This window comes from Periophthalmus magnuspinnatus, chromosome 23 (assembly GCF_009829125.3).
Source record: "Periophthalmus magnuspinnatus isolate fPerMag1 chromosome 23, fPerMag1.2.pri, whole genome shotgun sequence".
NCBI lineage: Eukaryota > Metazoa > Chordata > Actinopteri > Gobiiformes > Gobiidae > Periophthalmus > Periophthalmus magnuspinnatus.
The window spans coordinates 17,153,665-17,172,527 of NC_047148.1; the positions used below are offsets into that span (position 1 = coordinate 17,153,665).

The 18,863-nt window shown below is 39.9% G+C and overlaps 3 protein-coding genes across 8 annotated transcripts; 1 reads left to right on the top strand and 2 right to left on the bottom strand.

Moving 5' to 3' along the window:
• The first annotated feature begins 1,522 nt into the window (after positions 1-1,522).
• Positions 1,523-4,142, top strand: LOC117391928 (dual specificity protein phosphatase 26). 2 transcript variants are annotated; one of them, XM_055231527.1, is made up of 5 exons: positions 1,548-1,638; positions 1,714-1,744; positions 1,822-2,031; positions 2,105-2,316; positions 2,494-4,142. In XM_055231527.1, the coding sequence occupies exons 3-5, from the start codon at positions 1,853-1,855 to the stop codon at positions 2,703-2,705; spliced, it is 603 nt and encodes a 200-aa protein (XP_055087502.1). In that variant the 5' UTR covers positions 1,548-1,638; positions 1,714-1,744; positions 1,822-1,852; the 3' UTR covers positions 2,706-4,142. The 2 variants fall into 2 exon arrangements, with proteins under 2 accessions (XP_033845774.1, XP_055087502.1); XM_033989883.2 differs by lacking the exon at positions 1,714-1,744 and having other exon boundaries at positions 1,523-1,638.
• A 202-nt stretch (positions 4,143-4,344) lies between these two features.
• ppiab (peptidylprolyl isomerase Ab (cyclophilin A)) lies at positions 4,345-6,035 on the bottom strand. The gene is made up of 5 exons (XM_033989884.2): positions 5,891-6,035; positions 5,504-5,534; positions 5,018-5,106; positions 4,780-4,952; positions 4,345-4,696 (listed from the first exon to the last, which is right to left on the bottom strand). The coding sequence occupies exons 1-5, from the start codon at positions 5,957-5,959 to the stop codon at positions 4,561-4,563; spliced, it is 498 nt and encodes a 165-aa protein (XP_033845775.1). The 5' UTR covers positions 5,960-6,035; the 3' UTR covers positions 4,345-4,560.
• A 362-nt stretch (positions 6,036-6,397) lies between these two features.
• On the bottom strand, positions 6,398-16,920 carry zmiz2 (zinc finger, MIZ-type containing 2). 5 transcript variants are annotated; one of them, XM_033989867.2, is made up of 20 exons: positions 16,347-16,920; positions 14,521-14,621; positions 13,874-13,991; positions 13,580-13,779; positions 13,311-13,479; positions 12,734-12,952; positions 12,400-12,609; positions 12,236-12,319; positions 11,971-12,148; positions 11,758-11,899; positions 11,563-11,641; positions 11,336-11,467; positions 11,147-11,252; positions 9,586-9,743; positions 9,449-9,516; positions 9,297-9,365; positions 8,987-9,228; positions 8,416-8,537; positions 7,632-7,829; positions 6,398-7,533 (listed from the first exon to the last, which is right to left on the bottom strand). In XM_033989867.2, the coding sequence occupies exons 2-20, from the start codon at positions 14,568-14,570 to the stop codon at positions 7,426-7,428; spliced, it is 2,652 nt and encodes an 883-aa protein (XP_033845758.1). In that variant the 5' UTR covers positions 14,571-14,621; positions 16,347-16,920; the 3' UTR covers positions 6,398-7,425. The 5 variants fall into 5 exon arrangements, with proteins under 5 accessions (XP_033845758.1, XP_055087930.1, XP_055087934.1 ...); XM_055231955.1 differs by having other exon boundaries at positions 12,400-12,642; positions 16,347-16,525; XM_055231959.1 differs by lacking the exon at positions 16,347-16,920 and adding an exon at positions 16,109-16,214.
• Between the last annotated feature and the right edge of the window lie 1,943 nt (positions 16,921-18,863).

The window sequence follows — 18,863 nt, forward strand, 5'->3', positions numbered from 1 at the left end:
AATTCTTCAGTTCCGTCAAATTGCAAATAACAGCTAATCGTTACCTTTGTTATTTTAATAGAGCCATGCTCTATTTCCCTCTGATTGGTTAGAGCGGGGACACGCTCACGAGCGTTTGCGCGTGCCCACGTGAGATAAGTGTGCATGGTCCATGGATGTAGACATGGTCTATGGATGTAGACATGGTCCATGGATGTAGAGATGGTCCATGGATGTAGAGATGGTCCATGGATGTAGAGATGGTCCTTTGTGCCCTTATCTGGTCCTCCTTGTGGCACAGATGTTGGCTACACAGGTTAAATTGACAGATTTCTATGGTATCTGTTCTTTTGACAGAGAATTTAAATTATCACAACTGGCAGACAACACTGACATCTTCATTAAAAATCAAGCAGAAGTAGGTAGAAGCAGTAGAAGTATTTTACTGTATTAAACAGTTTTCCCAGTTGTCAGCATTAATGAATACATTTAGGAAACTCTGTGCTTCTTCCTCTCAATGTAGTTCTTCAGAAACATGTGGTATTCAAAAGAACAGCTAGCTACTTACCTTGGGGAAACTTTAAATGGCAGTGAATCTTATCGGTCGGTCTTAACTTCAACCCTATTGTCAGTCAGAATCAGATCAGAGTCAAATACAATGCTTAATATGTGGTTAATGTCAGATCTGTCCATTTTTATGGACAGTGTGTTATTAGTAAAACAGACTTTCATGATGATGATGATAATAATAATAATAATGATGATGATGATGATGATGATGATGATGATGATGATGATGATGATAATAATAATAATGATGATGATGATGATGATGATGATGATGATGATGATGATGATATCACAATAATCATAATGGTAATCATAATAACCATAACCATAATCATAAACAGACAGAGACATGAGCCCATGGAAGTATAATAAGTATAATAAGATCTTATTATAAACATATGCATGCGCCATATTTAAGCCCGGGGTTTGATTCTTATTTTTATAGATCTCTGGTTGGATTTCCTCAAAACCTCAACACGTCGATTGCTGCGATATAATAACCACGCGGTGTGGGCCACACATACAATATCCAATATAACAACCAATATCTGCCTCTTTTTTCTTGTTTTATTTCCTCTGAGGAGCAGAGTACTCGAGGAGCCGCGCCATGTGGCGTATCGATTCTGTGTTGTGTTTTCTTTCAGACAGTAGATGGCGACAAAGAGAAAGTTATGTAGGTCTTTTAGTGTTTTAGTTTAGTTATATAATCTGTTCTACATAAACGATGCTAAAAGGCCTAAGAAAGCAAGAGCACCGTATATGTGGTGATAATAACCATCTTCTGGATGATTAGTCTTGTCCTTATAGTCCCATTCTATAATTTTGTTGGGTCCACTTTAAATAATTTTACACACGTTTTCCCCTACATCATGTTTAGACTATTTGTATTTTCAGAAACAGGGAGCAGCAGCCTGTTCGTTCCGCACTGCACGGGACCTGTAGATAAGATGGTGAGCCGCTGGAGGGGGATGCAGATGTCTGGTTGCTAGGCGTCTGCCTCCTCATCCTCCCACACCGAGGAGGCATCATGGCTGCGACGCTATTCAGCTCTTAAATATTGGCAAAACAAAGACAGGAAATACACACAAGGTAAGTGGTAAAGCGAATATCTTAATTGATAACAGCCATGGCATTGTTTTGAATAAGCCTATTCCAAACCCACAGGTATCCTAGTACAAATGACTCAACCGGACGAGTAGGCTACATCTTTAGTATTATTATTATTATTTATTTGTGTTTTTACAATCTTACAATCTTTTGTGCTTTCTACAGCAACGAGAGTGGCGTTATTCATTCAGAATAAATGGCGTTTATGTCCCGGTTTTCCCGGTCAAGGAGCAGCTCCAGATCCCCCAACAGAAAAGACTCGGAGCGCGCGTCCCCTGTCCTGTCCGTGTCCGAGCTGGAGAGACTACTGTGCACTGGCAAAACCGCGTGTAACCATGCAGATGAAGTGTGGCCACGGCTGTTCATTGGAGACCAGTAGGTGCTCTTGGCGTTATTATTTGCTCTTTCACTATGTGTGTTTAATATGGCTCTATGTTCAACTTTCTAGAGACATCGCCTCAGACCGCCGAGAGCTGGCCAAACTTGGCATTACACACATTCTGAACTGTGCCCAGAGCAAATGGCGAGGAGGAGCAGAATATTATGCCGGGATGAACATTACCTACCATGGTATTGAGGCGCATGACTCCCCCACGTTTGACATGAGTGTCAACTTCTATCCTGCTGCAGAATTTATTCATAAAGCCCTCATCAGTGGAGGTGAGTTTTCTTATGCGCTGGCACACACACATGGCCTATAAGCTGTTTATAAAGTCTGCATCATGTGTGGGCATCATCCGCACCACAACCTTAGGCCTATACACACCATAGTGTAAAAGTTTTATTGTATCCTTTTCCAATGCATATGGCCTTTGTTGCATCTGTGTGTTCATTTAGGCAAGGTGCTAGTGCACTGCACTGTGGGAGTTAGCCGCTCTGCCACGCTGGTGTTAGCCTATTTGATGATCAGACAGAACTTGACTCTGGTGGAAGCCATTAAGACTGTAAAGGACCACAGAGGTGTCATCCCGAACAGAGGGTTCCTCCGTCAGCTCAATGGGCTGGACAGCATCTTGAGAGAGAGTAGAAAGACATCCCCACAGAGCTGAGAGCCAACTACAAGTGAGCAGCCAACTTCAAGTTTTTAAACTCTTTGGATCATCTGAAAAGTTAGTTTCAGTTTATGGTGCACATCATTTACTCTTGGTGGCTATTGAGAAAACCAAATGACATCCTTAAAACCTTTGAACCAAAATGATTAAATTTACATCAACAAATAAGTTGACTAATTGTTTCAGACATATTAGCCAATATCAACTAAAACACATACACCCATCTCTTTGTAGCAGGATTTATGTGTTTATGTAACAGCATACATTATCTCCAACTTGGTAGTATAGAATCAAAGATTATGTGAGTTTACTTAATTGGCACACTTGTCACTGTGATGAAATATTGTAACTAAGTTGTAACTAAGTTACTATAGTTATTTTCTATTGCAATGTTACTTTGGGGCCCAACATGGCCGACTACCACAGTGAGCTTTTATGGGCAACACACTGACAGACCAGCACTGTTATGTAGCCTTTTTGAACAGCATCACAAGTGTTAACAATTATGATCCAGAGACACAGTCTGTTGCTGATGTGTTGCAGTGAGTACACTCACACTCTCTATTAACTTGTACTTTGAATATGTGTGTTTTAAGCGTTTTTGACCTTGTATCACATTGTTTATCAATTTCACTTCAGAGTCAAAACATGCTGGTGAAGCTGTGTTATTACTTCAAATTAAGTTTGACTACTTGGTACTAATCAAAAATCTATTATTAATTTCTACTTTCATTGCGCGAGAGAATGCGCCTAATAAGTATTGAACAGTTTATTTATATCACAAAAGTGCCATTTCAATAGCTACTTGCTGCCTTTACGTATTCTGCAGCGGTTGTGCAAATTAGATTTGCACGATACTATGTTAGGCCAATTTAAACCAGCTTTTAAATCAAAACAAGTAATTGTTACTTGTTACAAGTGTTGCATATGAGTATTCTCCACACACTGACACATGTGCTCTGCTGTTATCACAACTCAAAGTGGTAGTTGCTTAATATTTCATGGACATTTTACATCAGACGGGAAACTTTCACATATACACTCATATATACATATACGCTCACATATACATTCACAGTGTGAACATATTTGAGTTTGGGTTTTTTGTCACTACATCTCACATAATGTGCATGCTTTTCTCCATACTACCTGCATTATTTATATTGTACTGGTGAGTAATCAGCTCTTGGCTGGATGTTTGTATTATACTGTATCTTCAATTTGTTATAAATCTTTCTATCTTTCATAGACATTTCTATGGCAAGGATTATAAATATAATTTTACTTATTTTTGTAATCTCTCTTTCTGTGCTTCATTGTAAAGTAACCTGGCAAAGGAGACGTTGATGCCTTAAACTACTGTATGTAATTCTATCACTTATGACATTTTATTTATTATGCCTTGAATGTTTTAATAAAAATGTTGTAAACGTATTGTTTCTTTTATGAAAGCAAAATCTGCTGAGGGATTGCCTTGATTATTAACTTGGAGTGGTCTGTGGCTGAGATATTTTTAGCACAGGTTGGAAGTTGAAAGCTGGGGAAGGGGGATTTTCATCTTGGTCCAAATTCAACTCTCACCACTAGATGGCAGGAAACCTTATGTAATCTTAGTACAGGTGAAAAAGCCCTCAGTGCACAGTTCAGTCTAATTTTATTAACAATTATTTTCTCAGTTAACAAATATAACCTTTGTTGGACAAATAAAATACAATATATTACACAAAGAACATAGACATAAACATAATTTAAGGAAGGTAAAAGTGGACTGGGTTTTCTACTGCAAATATATACTCCTGAACCTCAAAGTACTTCATACTTAAGATACAGTGATTTGATGCAGCTCTGCAACCTACTTAAGTTCACCAGAGTCAGCAATGACAACTTTGGCTTTAGGAGTGCCACTTTTTGTCCCATGCTTCTCCATTGCCTTGACAACATCAATGCCTTCTACAACACTGCCAAACACCACATGCTTCCCGTTCAGCCTACAAAACAGATCGAGACCTTAGTATGGTACAGGCAAAGCAAAGACTTTTAATGACAAATTGCCAGTAGAGGGTGAACATACCAGTCAGTGGAGGCTGTGCAGATGAAAAATTGGGATCCGTTAGTGTTGGGCCCCGCATTGGCCATGGACAGGCAGCCCATGCCTGTGTGCTTTAGCTGGAAGTTCTCATCAGCAAACTTCTCTCCATAAATGGACTTGCCTCCAGTACCGTTGTGGTTGGTGAAGTCTCCCCCCTGAAAACAACTTGGTGTAAGTAGCAGAGTGTATGTTATAATAAACATGGAAACAGCTAACATACCTGGCACATAAATTTAGGGATGATGCGATGAAATGAGGAGCCCTTATAGCCAAATCCCTTTTCACCAGTACAAAGTGCACGGAAATTTTCTGTAAAGTAAATAATTTATCAAATCTCAGACAAGAATTTCTTCTGGTCAACAAGTGAACTGCATGTGAGGGGAGCAAAATGAAGAGCTTATGCTGAATGCTGTGCAGAGAGAGACATGTAGGCCATTATGCATTCAGAATAAATGAGGTCAGAGCTAACAAAGGCAATGTAGGACAAAATCACTGAGAGCATCAGGGCAATGCTGGCCCTGTCGCTTTAAGCTTCCGTTTTCTGTCAAGATCAAATAAATATTAGTCTAAATATTAATCATCAGTCATCACTGTCATGCACTGTCAGTGTGGGATACAACCTTTGGAGGGTGGCTGTGGGTTTGCAGTTAGGGTATTTCTTTTAGACCTATTCACAGTGTAAAATCGACTTTTTTCCATGTCTTACCTGCAGTCTTGGGAACTACATCAGCTCGCAGCTGGAACACAAAGACATTCATGAGAGGATGCTGCAGTAGTCTAGTAGTTGACCATACCACATTCAACATCAACACAAACATCATTTGGCAATGTGTCCCGATTTGTTCTTCAAAGATAAAAACAAACAAGAGCATCACTATAGTGAATGCGTAACATTTACTTCAGTGTTGCCATGGGCGTTCCCAGTAAAGCAAACACACTTTCTGGTGATTTGAAATTATGGAAGATCTATTTTCAGCCTAACCCATACAAATGTCTCATAATAGACCCTTGATCACTAATAATGCGTGGGGATTCATATAGCCTAGTTTTTTGTTTGTTTGTTTGTTTTTCCTAGTAAATGCATATGTCTTACCTCCATTACAATCCTGCCCGCGTTGGAGCCATCAACTGTAATGTCAAAATAAACTCGAGGGTTTCCCATTTTAACAGATATGTTTGAGATAAAAGATATTCTGATATCCGACAACGCGTTGAGTCCGCTCTAACCAGATCTGTATAAATATGTGCCTTTGGACCGGTGATGCTAAAGATTCAAGCCACCAATGAAAGTGCGCACACCCTCAGCGCCTCATGTGCGGACCGCAGTCTGGACCAATCAGGGACAAAGGGGCGGGTGTTACTCAGCTCATCTGGACAGGACGCTCAGAGCTATGAGAGGCAGCCTACATTTGTGTGATTAAATCATAGTCGGCGCTGTATTTAAAATAGACTCATGAAGCATTGTTATAGTTATGTAATAAATTACCTTGTTATAAATCAATGTACAAAAAAGGATAAACCTAATAATGTAGTTTTCCTATATCAAACAGATACAAGTCAGTAAGTATCATGAAAAAGTGAATATAATTTTACAACTACATCAGTGTTCAAACAAATTCCTTTTATTATTCATATTTTTTAGGAAAGAGAAATAAAAGTACAATGACAAATATGATTTAAAATAAATATAAAATAATGGCATTTTCAATGTGTTACAAAATATATACAAGATAATATTTAAAAGATATTTCAATGAATTAGCAATTAAATATTAATGTAGCCTATTCCCAACACAATTATTCCTTGCTTAATTGTCAAAAACATTTATTGCTGCCTTCTTCAAACAATCTTGGACCCCACGGGGTTCAGTCCAAATGTTAGTTGTAGAAAAATCTAAATGCATTATTTATTGTCAGGTGATAATTACCGTGACACATACAATTTGTATGAACTCTGTTGTGTACCAATACTTTACACCTCCATCGACAATTCATTATCAAATTAATACAAATTTTCAATGAATATAATCTTTTGTTACACACGTTCTCTAATGAAAACATTTGATTTACATAACATAAACCCGTGCCACGATGGGTTACACATATCAAATCTAATAAATAGAACACAGCTTTCCAATGGCAGAAAATGCCACAACACAACAGCTGTACCAAATGTTACATTATGCTTGAAGCCCTCAAAGGGAAACAGAAAGTCTATCACAGTGCACAAGGATGCTGTAAACTAAATTTGTGAAGGGTTAGAAAAATATGGTTGGTACAAACCCAACAAATTTAAGCACATATATGGAATCCACTTTCTTTTTCTCAATTAGTATTTAGGTACATTTTGTGTAAATTTCTCAAATAATAAGTAAAATACAATTCCTTTTGCATGTGCTGTAGTTTATACTGCTGGTTTGAATTGTCAGTGCTTACTGCATCATTGACTGTAAAAACAACACATGATTCTGAATGGACATGAGCAAACAGTCAAAGAATATAAAACACAAAACATATGTACAAACATACAGTGCATGCTCATAAATATACACTTATATGCCTGCGCACACAGGGCCGGAGTTAAGGGCCCAGGTAATGTGTGCCATGTGGCCAGCTGTGGATTGTGCGGTCAGTTGTTCTCAAACAGTGACAGAAGGTCATCGCTGCTGTTATTTGGGAGATCAGGGGGGCCCAAGTAAGACAGCAGCTCATCTGGGTTAGTCAGTTCTGGAAGAAACTTTATTTGAGAGACAAAACTGTTTACAAATGTCTCAAGGTCAAAGTTGTGTTTATTTGTTGTTAAATACAAACTATTCAAATGAATTACGCACTCACATCAAGGGTTTGGTCTGCTCCATCTCCTGCAGGTGTGACTGGGCCTCCTAGCCCAAAAGAGCCCTCACTCTGTAGTCGTGTGTTCTGGGTACTACTGGTCCTCTGGGACAGAGGGCTGCCTGTGTCAGCATGGCCCTGGTTACCATGGGCACCTGGGCCCATGTTGTGGGAGTGTTCGATACGCCCAGCATGAGGAGCCTGACAGGAGTGAAATGAGAGGTCAAGTCCTAGTGAAAAGTGAATTCATACAAATATAACAAAGTTTTGTTGTAAAATGAACAAAATGTTGCATGTTTTATATTGTTAAGAGGCCACACACCAGACGTGAATGACATAAGATAGACACTTTGAAGCAGCTGCATGTGACAGGGGGAGCCTGTTATTGCGCATGACTGTCAGATAAATACATTTCAGTCAATGCTGTCTACTTCAGCTTCAGTCAAAGACTCTCCAGAGACCTTGTGAAGCAGAAGGACTCGACAGTGAGCGCTGTATAAAATGGGCATAAATGTACCTGAGCACAAGCTCTGGTAAAACATAAGAAAGGATTTCATCATGACCATTTCTCTATTTTATATATATTTTTAACCAGTTGCATAAGAGGGTTATTCTATTATCATATTGATGCTTGCTTTGTTGTCCTGGTCATTGTCTTATGCTAGGTCAACCATGAAGGTAAAGAAATTAATCCAGTTCCATCCAGTTGCTGGAGGCAATTTCATGAACAAGCTAAAATGAAAATGCACAGTATGTGTCTGAGTGTGTAGGACAAAACTGATCTTACTGGGTCAGAAGAATAGGTGAGTGATGATGGTGGTCCTGAAGTTGGATATTCTCCTAATGTTGGGGTTCCAGGTGTGTTGGGGAAGTCTGAGAATCCAGATTGGCTGATAAATCCTTGGCTTGCTGAAGCATCAAAACAATACAAATAACTCCAAGCTAACAAAAACATTAATATTATGTAATGTATGTGTTTAGTGCAGTTTAAAGTAAAGGTGCATCCAGCTGTGTAGTAATCACAAGCACCAATAGAGCGTACACTGAGGCACTCAGGACTACTTATATTTTTCCAGGTCAAATCCTTTTCAAAAGCAGTACCAATAACACTTTCTGTGCATTAAGTCATAGAGAGATACTTTATATAGAAGGCCAATATTGAATATAATAATTCAATTGCAGATTTTACTATAAAATATATATTAAAATAAAATATTTATATTATATAAAATGAAAAAATTTAACTTATTAGCAGGACAAAAACAACACCACCAGCTGTGATGAGGGCATGCATGTATGCCAAATAATCTATTACATTAATAATTCATAGCAGCTAGGGACTTTATCCCAGCACTTACATGGCCTGTTGAAGTCAGGAGTTGATCTGCCCCCTGCTGTCAGGGTCTGGTATGGCGAAGATGCAGGCCCTAGAGCAGCGATCATTTCCATAACATTAGGCAGAACCATGAGGCTGGGGCTGACTGTGCGGCAGCGTTTCAGCACAGGCCCGTCAGGCTCCTCTTTTATATGGAGATCTGGTTTTACAGGTACTGGTCTCCAGCCACACACCGGGTCTATGGTAATCTCCTCATAGTCCGAACTGAGGAAGATCAAGTGAAAGAGAAACAATAACATGACCAATAAAAAGAAATTGTTTCTTACACTCACTTTTGAATATACACAAGTATTCCAAGCATGTATTGGTCCACCTCAAGTCCTTCCAGCAATGCTGTTTTACTGCCATCAAAAAGCACAAGAGTCAATGAAAGATTTAGGACATACACAAGACAATCTTGGATTGCTTTGTTTTGTATACATACTTGCATACAGGACATCTCCAGGTCCCTCTTTCACAGTTTAGTTGCAAATATGATTCTAAGTCAAAACACTAGATAAAACCAAAAAAAATGTTTATGGAAAAATAATAACACGTGTGGATCTACAAATTGCCAGTTACCTGTATGTGCCTGCAGTCATGGCCTCGTGCTGGAAGCTGGATCCTTCTGAATGTAATTGGACATTTTAAAGACACTTTGATAGCTGTTTGCTCAACTCCATCCTCCCCGTTCAGGCCAGGGGTGCCAGGAATAGTTCCAGAAGTGAAATTTCTTTTTACTGTGAAAACAAATAGAACACATAAGTAGAGTAGTAAAAAACAGTGACAGTCACTGAATAGTTTGGCTTCAGATGATGTAATTTTAAACTGCCCATGGTTTAAAATGATGCTGAAGACAGATGAGAACTCTATGGTCATATTGTCATAAACATTTAATCATTTTGTATTTTCACCTAGATGATGGTTATCATTTAGGTAATATAATACTGGGCCTATCCACGTGAAGGTTAAGGTAGGGCTGGGCAAAAAAGCAATTAAAACATTTAATCAAATTTGAAGTTCAAATTGTTTTGTTTGGAAGAATTTGCTTTGGAAATTGCATTGGAAATGTAAGAAAGGCCGCTCACTGCAGTCACAGGGACCAAAGTTTAGCAAAGGGCCATGCAGCACTGACTGTTCTGAAACCAGTGACGTCAAAGTAAATGTTGGGGCTGCATGTTTAATGCAATAGTTTGTTTTATCTAATTCAGAAAATATTTCCCTACTGGCCAATGGGTTAAATATGATCTCTGAAAAAAATCTTTTCAGTTTTTACCATTTTCTGTAGTGTTCAGAACATTTTAGTGGAGAGGGAGGAAAAATTTTAAATCAAACATTTTGACAAAAAAAAAAAAAATCTTTTATTTTCATGTCAAATAATCCAGTCCTAGGTTAAGGTATATGTTATTGTCCTTGTGAAGTTCATCTACTCGGGTCCAAATGTACAGCATTATTCAGTCATAAAGGTGTGATCTTTATCAGTTGAGTCTGAGAGGACTTTTGGCCACAAAATTGATATGATAAGTCTGTGGACCTGATTTCTTAACAAAGAATATTCGGTTCAGCATTTTTGGATTGTCATTTTTGATAGTTCACTCACCCTTTTGTATCCATGTCATAGTTTCCAATGGAGGGAAGGGGTGTATATGGGCAGGGGGCTATTAATGGGTTTCAAGCTATTGCAGAGGTGCTCCATTGGCATGGCAATTATAAATGATCGATTATATGTTTTTAATGGGCAAATGTCTTCTTCAAATGCCTCTGAAAATCCTTAATATGGAAGATTCACTGTTCTTAACGTTGAACCTTATTATACTATTGGACAGGGATTGTGTCCACAAAAACAGTGGTGATCTTACAGAACCAGTCAATGACACTTTTGTAATGCAATAATAGTACAATTTTTGGAACCATTGTGAGGAAAGAAATAATCCACATTAGTTAATTTGTGCGGAGAGAATAACTTTTTTTTGTTTCACGTGGATAGGCCCAGTAAATATCAGTTAGCAAATTAATTAGTACTATAGATATTAAACAAAACTTTTTTTCCTTTACAGGTGATCATCCGTATAATGCTGAGCTGCCAAAAGAGCAGAATTTTAAACTATAGGCATAAGAGTGCTATGAAGACATGTGAACCTACTTTTAGCAATGCAGTGCTCCGCTGGCAAAAGCCTCTTTTTCATCAGACCTTGTAGGACGGATCTGACAGACGGCCGGTGGACAAGTTGTAGCACAAACAAATGGGACTAAAAGTCAAAAGAATATATTTGCTATGCGTTATGCATGAATGGTAAATAACTGTAATGCATAATGATTCACGGTTACTCACACAGCAACAAGCTGTAACAGTGATCTGTACGGTGTTGCGTCCAGGCTGGCACACCTGTTTAAGGTACAAGGGCTTGTGGGAGGTTTTATTGTCCCCTCTTTCAATGGACAAAGGTGTGGCATTCACGCTAACCTTAAGTAAGGGCAAAACAATATTGTAGTAGTCATAACATGATATGCCAAACAAATTTCTGTAAGATTAGGACTAGCCTTGGTTTTAATACATACTTGAACAGATGCTGGCCAGTTAGTATTCATTTGTCTGTCCTCATGATGATAGCATTTAAACTGTAACTCCAAGTCTGGTCTGAGGGGGGCAATAGAACACAACTTTGTGAGACCGGGTGGGGTTAGGATAACTTCTTATACTGTGTCCATTTACAATATACACATCATTAGATAGGTTACAAATCTGCTTCTTACCTCATCATGAGTGTTTTGTACACAGAGTCTCTAAGCTGAAAAGCATGATTACTAACAGCAAGGTTGTGTTCCAGTCTGAAAGGATCTAACACTATTCCATCTCGTACAGGAAAGGTCAAACGCAGGTCATCACTGGGGTTCCCTAAAAATAACCCTTATGTCACTGGATCATTCTTGATAGACACATTGATTCAATACAACAGTAGTCTTTACCTGTAGAGACCTGTTGTGATGTGATGTTGGGTTTAGAGTCTGGGGGTAGGTAAGGAGGTTTAGTATCCTGGCCTGGAGAAAGATATGAAGGCATTGTGGTCCCTGGCGTCATCGGTGGAGTAGGATTTCCACCCATAGGTGAATTGGGATATCCCAGCATCACTCCACCCCTACCTGGCTATGATATGTAAATAAGCTGTTTTAACATTCAACCATTCACATTCACTTTTATAAATTCTAATTATTTATACATGAAGTAGTTTACCCCATTTACGGCAGCTTGTGTGAAAGCATTATATGCTCCAGTCCCTCCCTGTGGATGGCTTCCTTGACCATTGAGAGGTTCAGGCTGCAAAATACAAACAAATCAATAACTACAAAGTTCGAACAGAAAAGGTTAATAACTCATACTGCAATGAAAGTGTAAACCTTGTAATACTGTGGAGGATTTGGTTGGGCAGCTCCTGGGGGAAACTGTCCTGGGTTGAGCGATGCAGAGTTGTACTGTCCTAGATGGGGTAAGCGGCTGGATGGATAAGACGGGGAGGGGGCACAGCGCTGCTGAGGCCCAGGCGGAAACTGTAAAGGCTGGTTAGGGTATGACATTCCCCCAGAGGCATATTGCTGCACTGTAAAACCCTGAAAAAAGAAGGGTTTGAGATAGAGTTGTATCTAAAGGTAAAAATACATTCAAAAGTAAGAAATGGAGTCGCATAATATCTAGCTAAGTGAATAATGTTTGTGCACCAAGTGAAGGGCACACCTCGGAGTGGAAAGGCCTTTTGATCCCTTGCTGTCCCCCTGAATAGCTTCCATGTGGGGGCATTTTCTGCATCTGTGCATGATGAGAGGGGTACAAACCCCCAGTGGATGGTGAATGGCCATGTCTGTTTGCACTCATCCCACCAGGATTCATTCCAGGAGGACCACGGGGCCCAGATTGAGATAGGAACTGGGTGCTGTAAGAGGGTGCTCCACCGATCTGGAAGGGAAAAGTATGAGAGAATACTTTTGATAGCAAAATCTTATTAGATATGTTGCTCTAAAAGAGTTCATCTTAACATGTATAAATAATTAGACACTGTCTGTAGCTTTTGTTAAGTTGGATAAATAAAACTAACCATGTAAAAACAAATAAACACGTAGTCTGCTCCCCTGGTACTTTAACTATCAGTTCATAGTCCAAATTCTTTGCCGTTAATTGGAAGCATGTGTCACGAATCTGTGTCAACAACAGAAACCCAGCTTTGTGCACCTCCCACAATCCTGCCACCCAGAGATAAAATAAAGCCAAACAGGAAAATAACATCTGAATAAGCCTTTCTTATGTCAGACTGTACCTGGCCATAGCTCAGCTCTTGATTCTGTTTTTCTTGAATGGCTGCAACAGTAGCTGTAGCAGTGGCAGTTGCCGTGGCAGCAGCGGCCGCTACTGCAGCTGCAGCCGCCTGCGTGAAGTCTGAAGGAGGACGTGCTCCTAAACCAGGTCCCCCATTGTTCCCAGAGTAACTGTGTGGATGGAGAGATTGAAAATAAGCAGGAAATTATCCTGGTGTGTCTTATAGTGTAAAAGCTTCAGTTACAAAAGAAAACTAAAGAAAAGAAATACCTTCCGGTGTAGGCTGGAGGGTTGTATGTTGAACTTGGGCGCCCGTACATTACATGTTGGCCGTAGCCTTTAGAGATTGCATCACTGTAGGATGGCTGGCCCATAAACTGTGAACCCATGCCAGAACCCATACCCAGGCTACCACCAGGCATCATGTGACCACTGGAGTTTTCACCTGGACCCATAGGTGCACCAAGTACCTAAAGAATGATACCATGAGAAAGATGAATTTTCAGCACAAGGTATGTACAAAAGCAAAACTAAAATGTACCAAGACACTGGGTCATGTGTTACCTGGCCGCGTGTGGGATTGGTCACGCCCCACACTGTAGTTACTACAGAGAGAGATCCTGCGTGCTGATTGGCGCTTGGTTGCCAGGAGACTGGGTCATGCAGGAATGGGCTGTCACTGCTGCAAATGATGATAAAGCCAAGTTATTGTAATGGTTCAGGAGCCGTATGAGAAGGTGCAATCAAAATGTATAAAACCAGCCATCTGTACTCTTTGACTATTGTTAACAGGTGTAAAATAATCTATGCCTTTTTTTAGATGTTTTATGTAATAATTTGTTATGACAAATGGCACTGCTGTTGAGACCTATACATGACACAATGCAGCACATTTGTTTATCACTGTCATCTCTTTAATAAAATTCAAATTATATTAAATATATAATAATATATTAAATATTAGGTTATGTGGATACAATGAGTTTTCATTTCATGTGTGTTTTGGTTGACAATGAATGCATGACCACCAAGGGCAAAAATAGCCTACATTGGACTGGTGTTGAATTATTTATATTGCTTAAAGTTGGTGTGTTCCATGAATTGTTATATCAATTATTTCAGGCTTGAGTCACAGAGGTCAGCTAAGGAGCAAATGGTTCACCTGAGGACAGCCAGCAATAAAACATGTTCAACAACATGGGTGAGCATACCTTTGTGGAGTGGGAGGCAGGGTGGGTTTCATGGAGTTTAGGTGGTTCATCTGATGAATGGTGAGATCATCAGAGCACCCCTTGTGCTTTAAGAGGCAGCCCTAAGAAAAAGAGCAGAGGTAGACACACAGAAGTGGTTAAAGCCAATTACCTTCACTGCACACTTTGTCATCCGCAGATCCCACATGCCTGCATGCACACAGCCTGTACAGCACCCTCCCACTCAGTGCCACTAACTTTAATCTCTGTGTGTGCCTGTGTGGACTGCGCACATCAAAATGTTAGCCTATCAGTGACTGCTGTAGCTCTGATACCTCTCAAAAGAGGGGGAGGGGTGCTGTAATCTAAATTTAGCTCTGATTTCAAAAGGAATTTAAGAGAACAGAGATGTGAAGAGAAAGACTCTTCTCTCAGCTGACTAACAAAGCATCCGCATGTTCTCCACACAATTGCTAATGTGATTTTAAGAGTAATACATCTGCATGTTGATCTGGCTCTTTGCACTTAAATAATTTGTAGAATTTCCTTGTACAATTTGTAAAATTTACTATCTCACGTGTAACTGTTTTTATTTGGGTCAAAAATTCATTATAGATCTTGTACAATAAAGGAGGCTCACAGTGTTTGGTTAACACCTAACTTCAGTACTAACACTAGAGCCACACTACAGAGCCACACTAAAGGTACAGGACATCCAGGTAGTGCATTATCAAGTTCAATAACAACTGAAGAACTGAAAAGCAAATGAAGCAGGTCTCATCAAATATGTCTCCCCAAAATCTGATACCAAAGATGAATGAATTCTGTGTGTGACTGCACCACTATGCTTCTTAATATGACCCCAACTCTCAGATTGTAAGACACGTCTGACACACTGTACTCATATAATTTCTTGTCTGCACGTACATTACATTAGCAAATGATATGACAGACAACCACAACATCAGACCTAATTTGGTGCAAATGAAATGACTTGAGAAGGAAACTATCAGTGTGATTGTTTTCCCAGCCAGCTGCATTTCTGTGCAGTTGTATTTAAGCAAGTGTATAAGAATCAAAAATATGTTTTCTCTGTGGAGCTGCTTATGATATAAATTAATAGGCTAACATATTTATGCAGGACAGGATTATAATTATAAACAAAGAACAAAATGCAAAAATACATACTAATACTATGTACCCCAGGACACAGTATAAGATCATTAGTGTCACATTAATGCAGACGGAGACAGGTTCTCTAAAACATGTGTTACAAACTGCCATAAGATTTACATGCATTAAAAACCCTCAGTTGTCAGAAGTCAAAATCTAAAGGCATTCTCCAGATCTATCCACCCCTTGTGTGGCTCCGTGATTCCAAAACAACAACAAACTAAACATGCAGTAGCGGAACAGAACAAAGCAGCTGGTGCAAAGACTCAGTGAAAGACTTTAAATGCAAGTGTGACCAGTCCATGAAAACACAAAACACTCACCAACAGGATCCTCACAATAAACACATGAGACAATAACAATGGACCCTGCACAGCAAGTGGCGGAGGACATTTAACCTCTTAATCATAAAAACCGTTGTATAATATCTTCACACCTGGTTCCAGGTATGAGTTGTGCGAGCATTCTGTTGCAGAGGTGGACGCGCTGTGGAGGAGCCTTTTACGCGCTGCGCTGGCACCAGTGTCCAAATCCGACTCCACGCGCCTTTACGTGGTGGGGTTGAACAACGCTAGTTTCTTGATAACAGTTACTAGCCTAATTAGCTGTACGCTGTTGGTTGTTTCTAGTCCCGATGCAGGTGTGTGTGATGTGACTGCCGCACGCGAACTTACCCCAGGCTGCTCCAGCTGCCAGACGATGTGACCACTTGGCGATCAGACACTTTAGCTCAACATTAGCCGCCTGCGTCGTACCCGAGCCACCGCTGGGACACAACAGAACTGCTTCACCGAGCGTCCAAAGCCAGCTATTCGCATTGCCTTTTAATGAGCCTTTTCACCTGCACATTAAACTTGTCAGTCTATTCATCTATTAGTAACTAATAATATTTTGCAGTAGGCCTTATAAGATAATCGACGTTCTGTTGGTGTTTAATAAACTTAGACAAATTAAATGACTTTCTAGTCTGTGGTCTGAAAGCAGGACAGCAGTTCATTGGCAGCCCGTAACCTGACAGCCCAGTGTACCTTCCTGATTGCACAATGACCCGCTATAATATATTCATGAGATCACAGGGCTAATGTCTCCCACAGAGAAAGGAATTTTCCTGTCCCTCCTCCAAGTCAAGCGGCTGACTATACAGACAAGACCAGCAGATCATTTAGCGCGAGGGAGCGTCGAGACTGACGTCACTTGTAATTGATTAAGGTATCTGTGATCAATGGCTGCATATGGTGTGTTTTGCACTTAATGAGCAACCTGCTTGACAGTGAGTGCAACAGTCACATCCTCATACTGTATTTGTCAAAGACTGCATTCCTTTTTGTCATCACATGCCTTTACATCCACTGCTCATAGACAGTGTGTCACTAGGAACATGCTGTTTTAGTAGTCTAGCTGGACTAGGGAGAGCTTTGGAGTCATTAAAGGTGTCTGAAATATGTTGCCAGAGGGCAGTGCAGCTCTCAGAATAAAAAGTCCAACCTGCCTGTGTTTTTCAGACCTCTGTTGCCCTGGAAACAGGTGCTGAGATTTCCCATTTCTTCCTTTTTCTCTACACTATCACTGCTCACCCCCTCCGCCACCCCTCTCCTGCTGCTTCCTCCCCCACGACCTGCCGCATAGTAACATACACACACAGACCTCGCACAATTCAGTGTACTGCAGTCATTTTACAATGTCACAAGACAGACCGACTGACTGCTCTGTTCTGCTCCCATGGTACTCCTCTGAGATTACACCTACTGCCAAGCCATCTCCATATTTAAGGAGAGCATCAGCTGACTGCAACAATCTGACCTCAAGCTAATCTCTGAGGAAAAAAAGTGAGGAGATGGGGAGGGCCAAGAAGACAAAGAGGAAACCACAGACAAGTGGAAGTAAAAGCAAAAACTATTGAGCACTCTCTGTAATAGTGGTTTATACAGAGTGACACAAAACACAGATGATCTGTTCAGTTGACTCATTAAATAAAAACTTCAGAAGAAGAGGATCATTACATTGTTGAACATATGGATGAACATATAGTGCACATGTATTTTTATGGATGCCATTTAGAAAACAGATCCCTCAAGAAGAGGGTGCTGCCTCTCACCTGAGCCTACACGATCATCTCGTTTTCAGACCTTTTAAAGTCATTTATTTTGTTTCTACTGCATTCTCTGTGCGTTCCTTTGTAGTGACTGCTCTTTGGCAGGAGCAGAGCATTCCTGGGAAATGGTTGACCCAGAATAACACAGAGACGCAGGGTGACTGAGTGAGAGAGGTCCTCCACCCTTTCATTGCTCTGCATACACAAAGCCCTATTTCCTATAACACGCATCAGCTCGTCACACTACAGCAGTCAGTTCACACACATGACTGTCAATACCAGACCACATGACTGAACTCTGCTCTGTGTGTCTGTTAATATTGATGTCCTTAAACCATGCACATGGTACAATATTATCTCTAAATATAGGTTCATCTGTACTGAAATTCAAATTCAACTTTTAATGTCTGGTTTTACCATTGGCTCATGTTAAACAACCACCAAGACCATCAACTGCTTACTGTGTAAATGTGTCAATTATCCGCAGACAGACCTGGGATACTGTAGGTGGTGTGTGGAAGACAGGCATATTGTTTACTGTCAGACCTACAGCACACTGATACCAGTGTCATAGCTCCCAAATTTGTGAAATATTACCATTACAATTAGGCCTATAGGAAAATAAAAAATAGTTTTGAGGAGACATTTGGAAATTTAATGGGGAAATTAACACCTTTTCTATTATGGATGATGGAAATCAATGTGTAAAACACAATTCCCCTTTGACTGATGGTTATGTGTAGAATTTGAAGAGCACTGCTGCCACCATGCGTTTATCCCAGTGTATTGACAGTATCATTTTCATAGACTGTGTCACTTATGCATAAACACCTCACAAATGTGTTATATTATATACCTTTTCAAAAGTAGGGTAAAGCTGCAGTATGTTTAACTAGATACAACACTTTGTCTAACCCGCTTGTATTTGCGCTCGTTTTAATATTTTGTTTTACGTTAACAGGCCTGACCTACCTGCACCATGACTCCCTCGGCATTGTAGTTTGGTGATAAGTCTTAGTTATTGATGTATAAATAGTTATGTAGCTCTGAACTTCCACAGATAGCTTTTGTGATGAAAATGAATTAAATGAATGTTTTC

Bases quoted from the DNA above. Each gene is read 5' to 3' on its own strand.
- zmiz2 (XM_055231955.1), bottom strand. From the start codon at position 14,570: ATGAACCACCTAAACTCCATGAAACCCACCCTGCCTCCCACTCCACAA. The intron at 13,780-13,873 runs GTAACACATGAC...ATCATTCTTTAG, and splicing joins CCAATCCCACACGCGGCCAG to GTACTTGGTGCACCTATGGG. The intron at 11,253-11,335 runs GTGAGTAACCGT...TTTGACTTTTAG, and splicing joins CTGTTACAGCTTGTTGCTGT to TCCCATTTGTTTGTGCTACA.
- ppiab (XM_033989884.2), bottom strand. From the start codon at position 5,959: ATGGGAAACCCTCGAGTTTATTTTGACATTACAGTTGATGGCTCCAAC. The intron at 5,535-5,890 runs GTAAGACATATG...TTTGTGTTCCAG, and splicing joins CGGGCAGGATTGTAATGGAG to CTGCGAGCTGATGTAGTTCC. The intron at 5,107-5,503 runs GTAAGACATGGA...TTTACTTTACAG, and splicing joins TGTAGTTCCCAAGACTGCAG to AAAATTTCCGTGCACTTTGT.
- LOC117391928 (XM_033989883.2), top strand. From the start codon at position 1,853: ATGGCGTTTATGTCCCGGTTTTCCCGGTCAAGGAGCAGCTCCAGATCC. The intron at 2,032-2,104 runs GTAGGTGCTCTT...TCAACTTTCTAG, and splicing joins CGGCTGTTCATTGGAGACCA to AGACATCGCCTCAGACCGCC. The intron at 2,317-2,493 runs GTGAGTTTTCTT...GTGTTCATTTAG, and splicing joins TAAAGCCCTCATCAGTGGAG to GCAAGGTGCTAGTGCACTGC.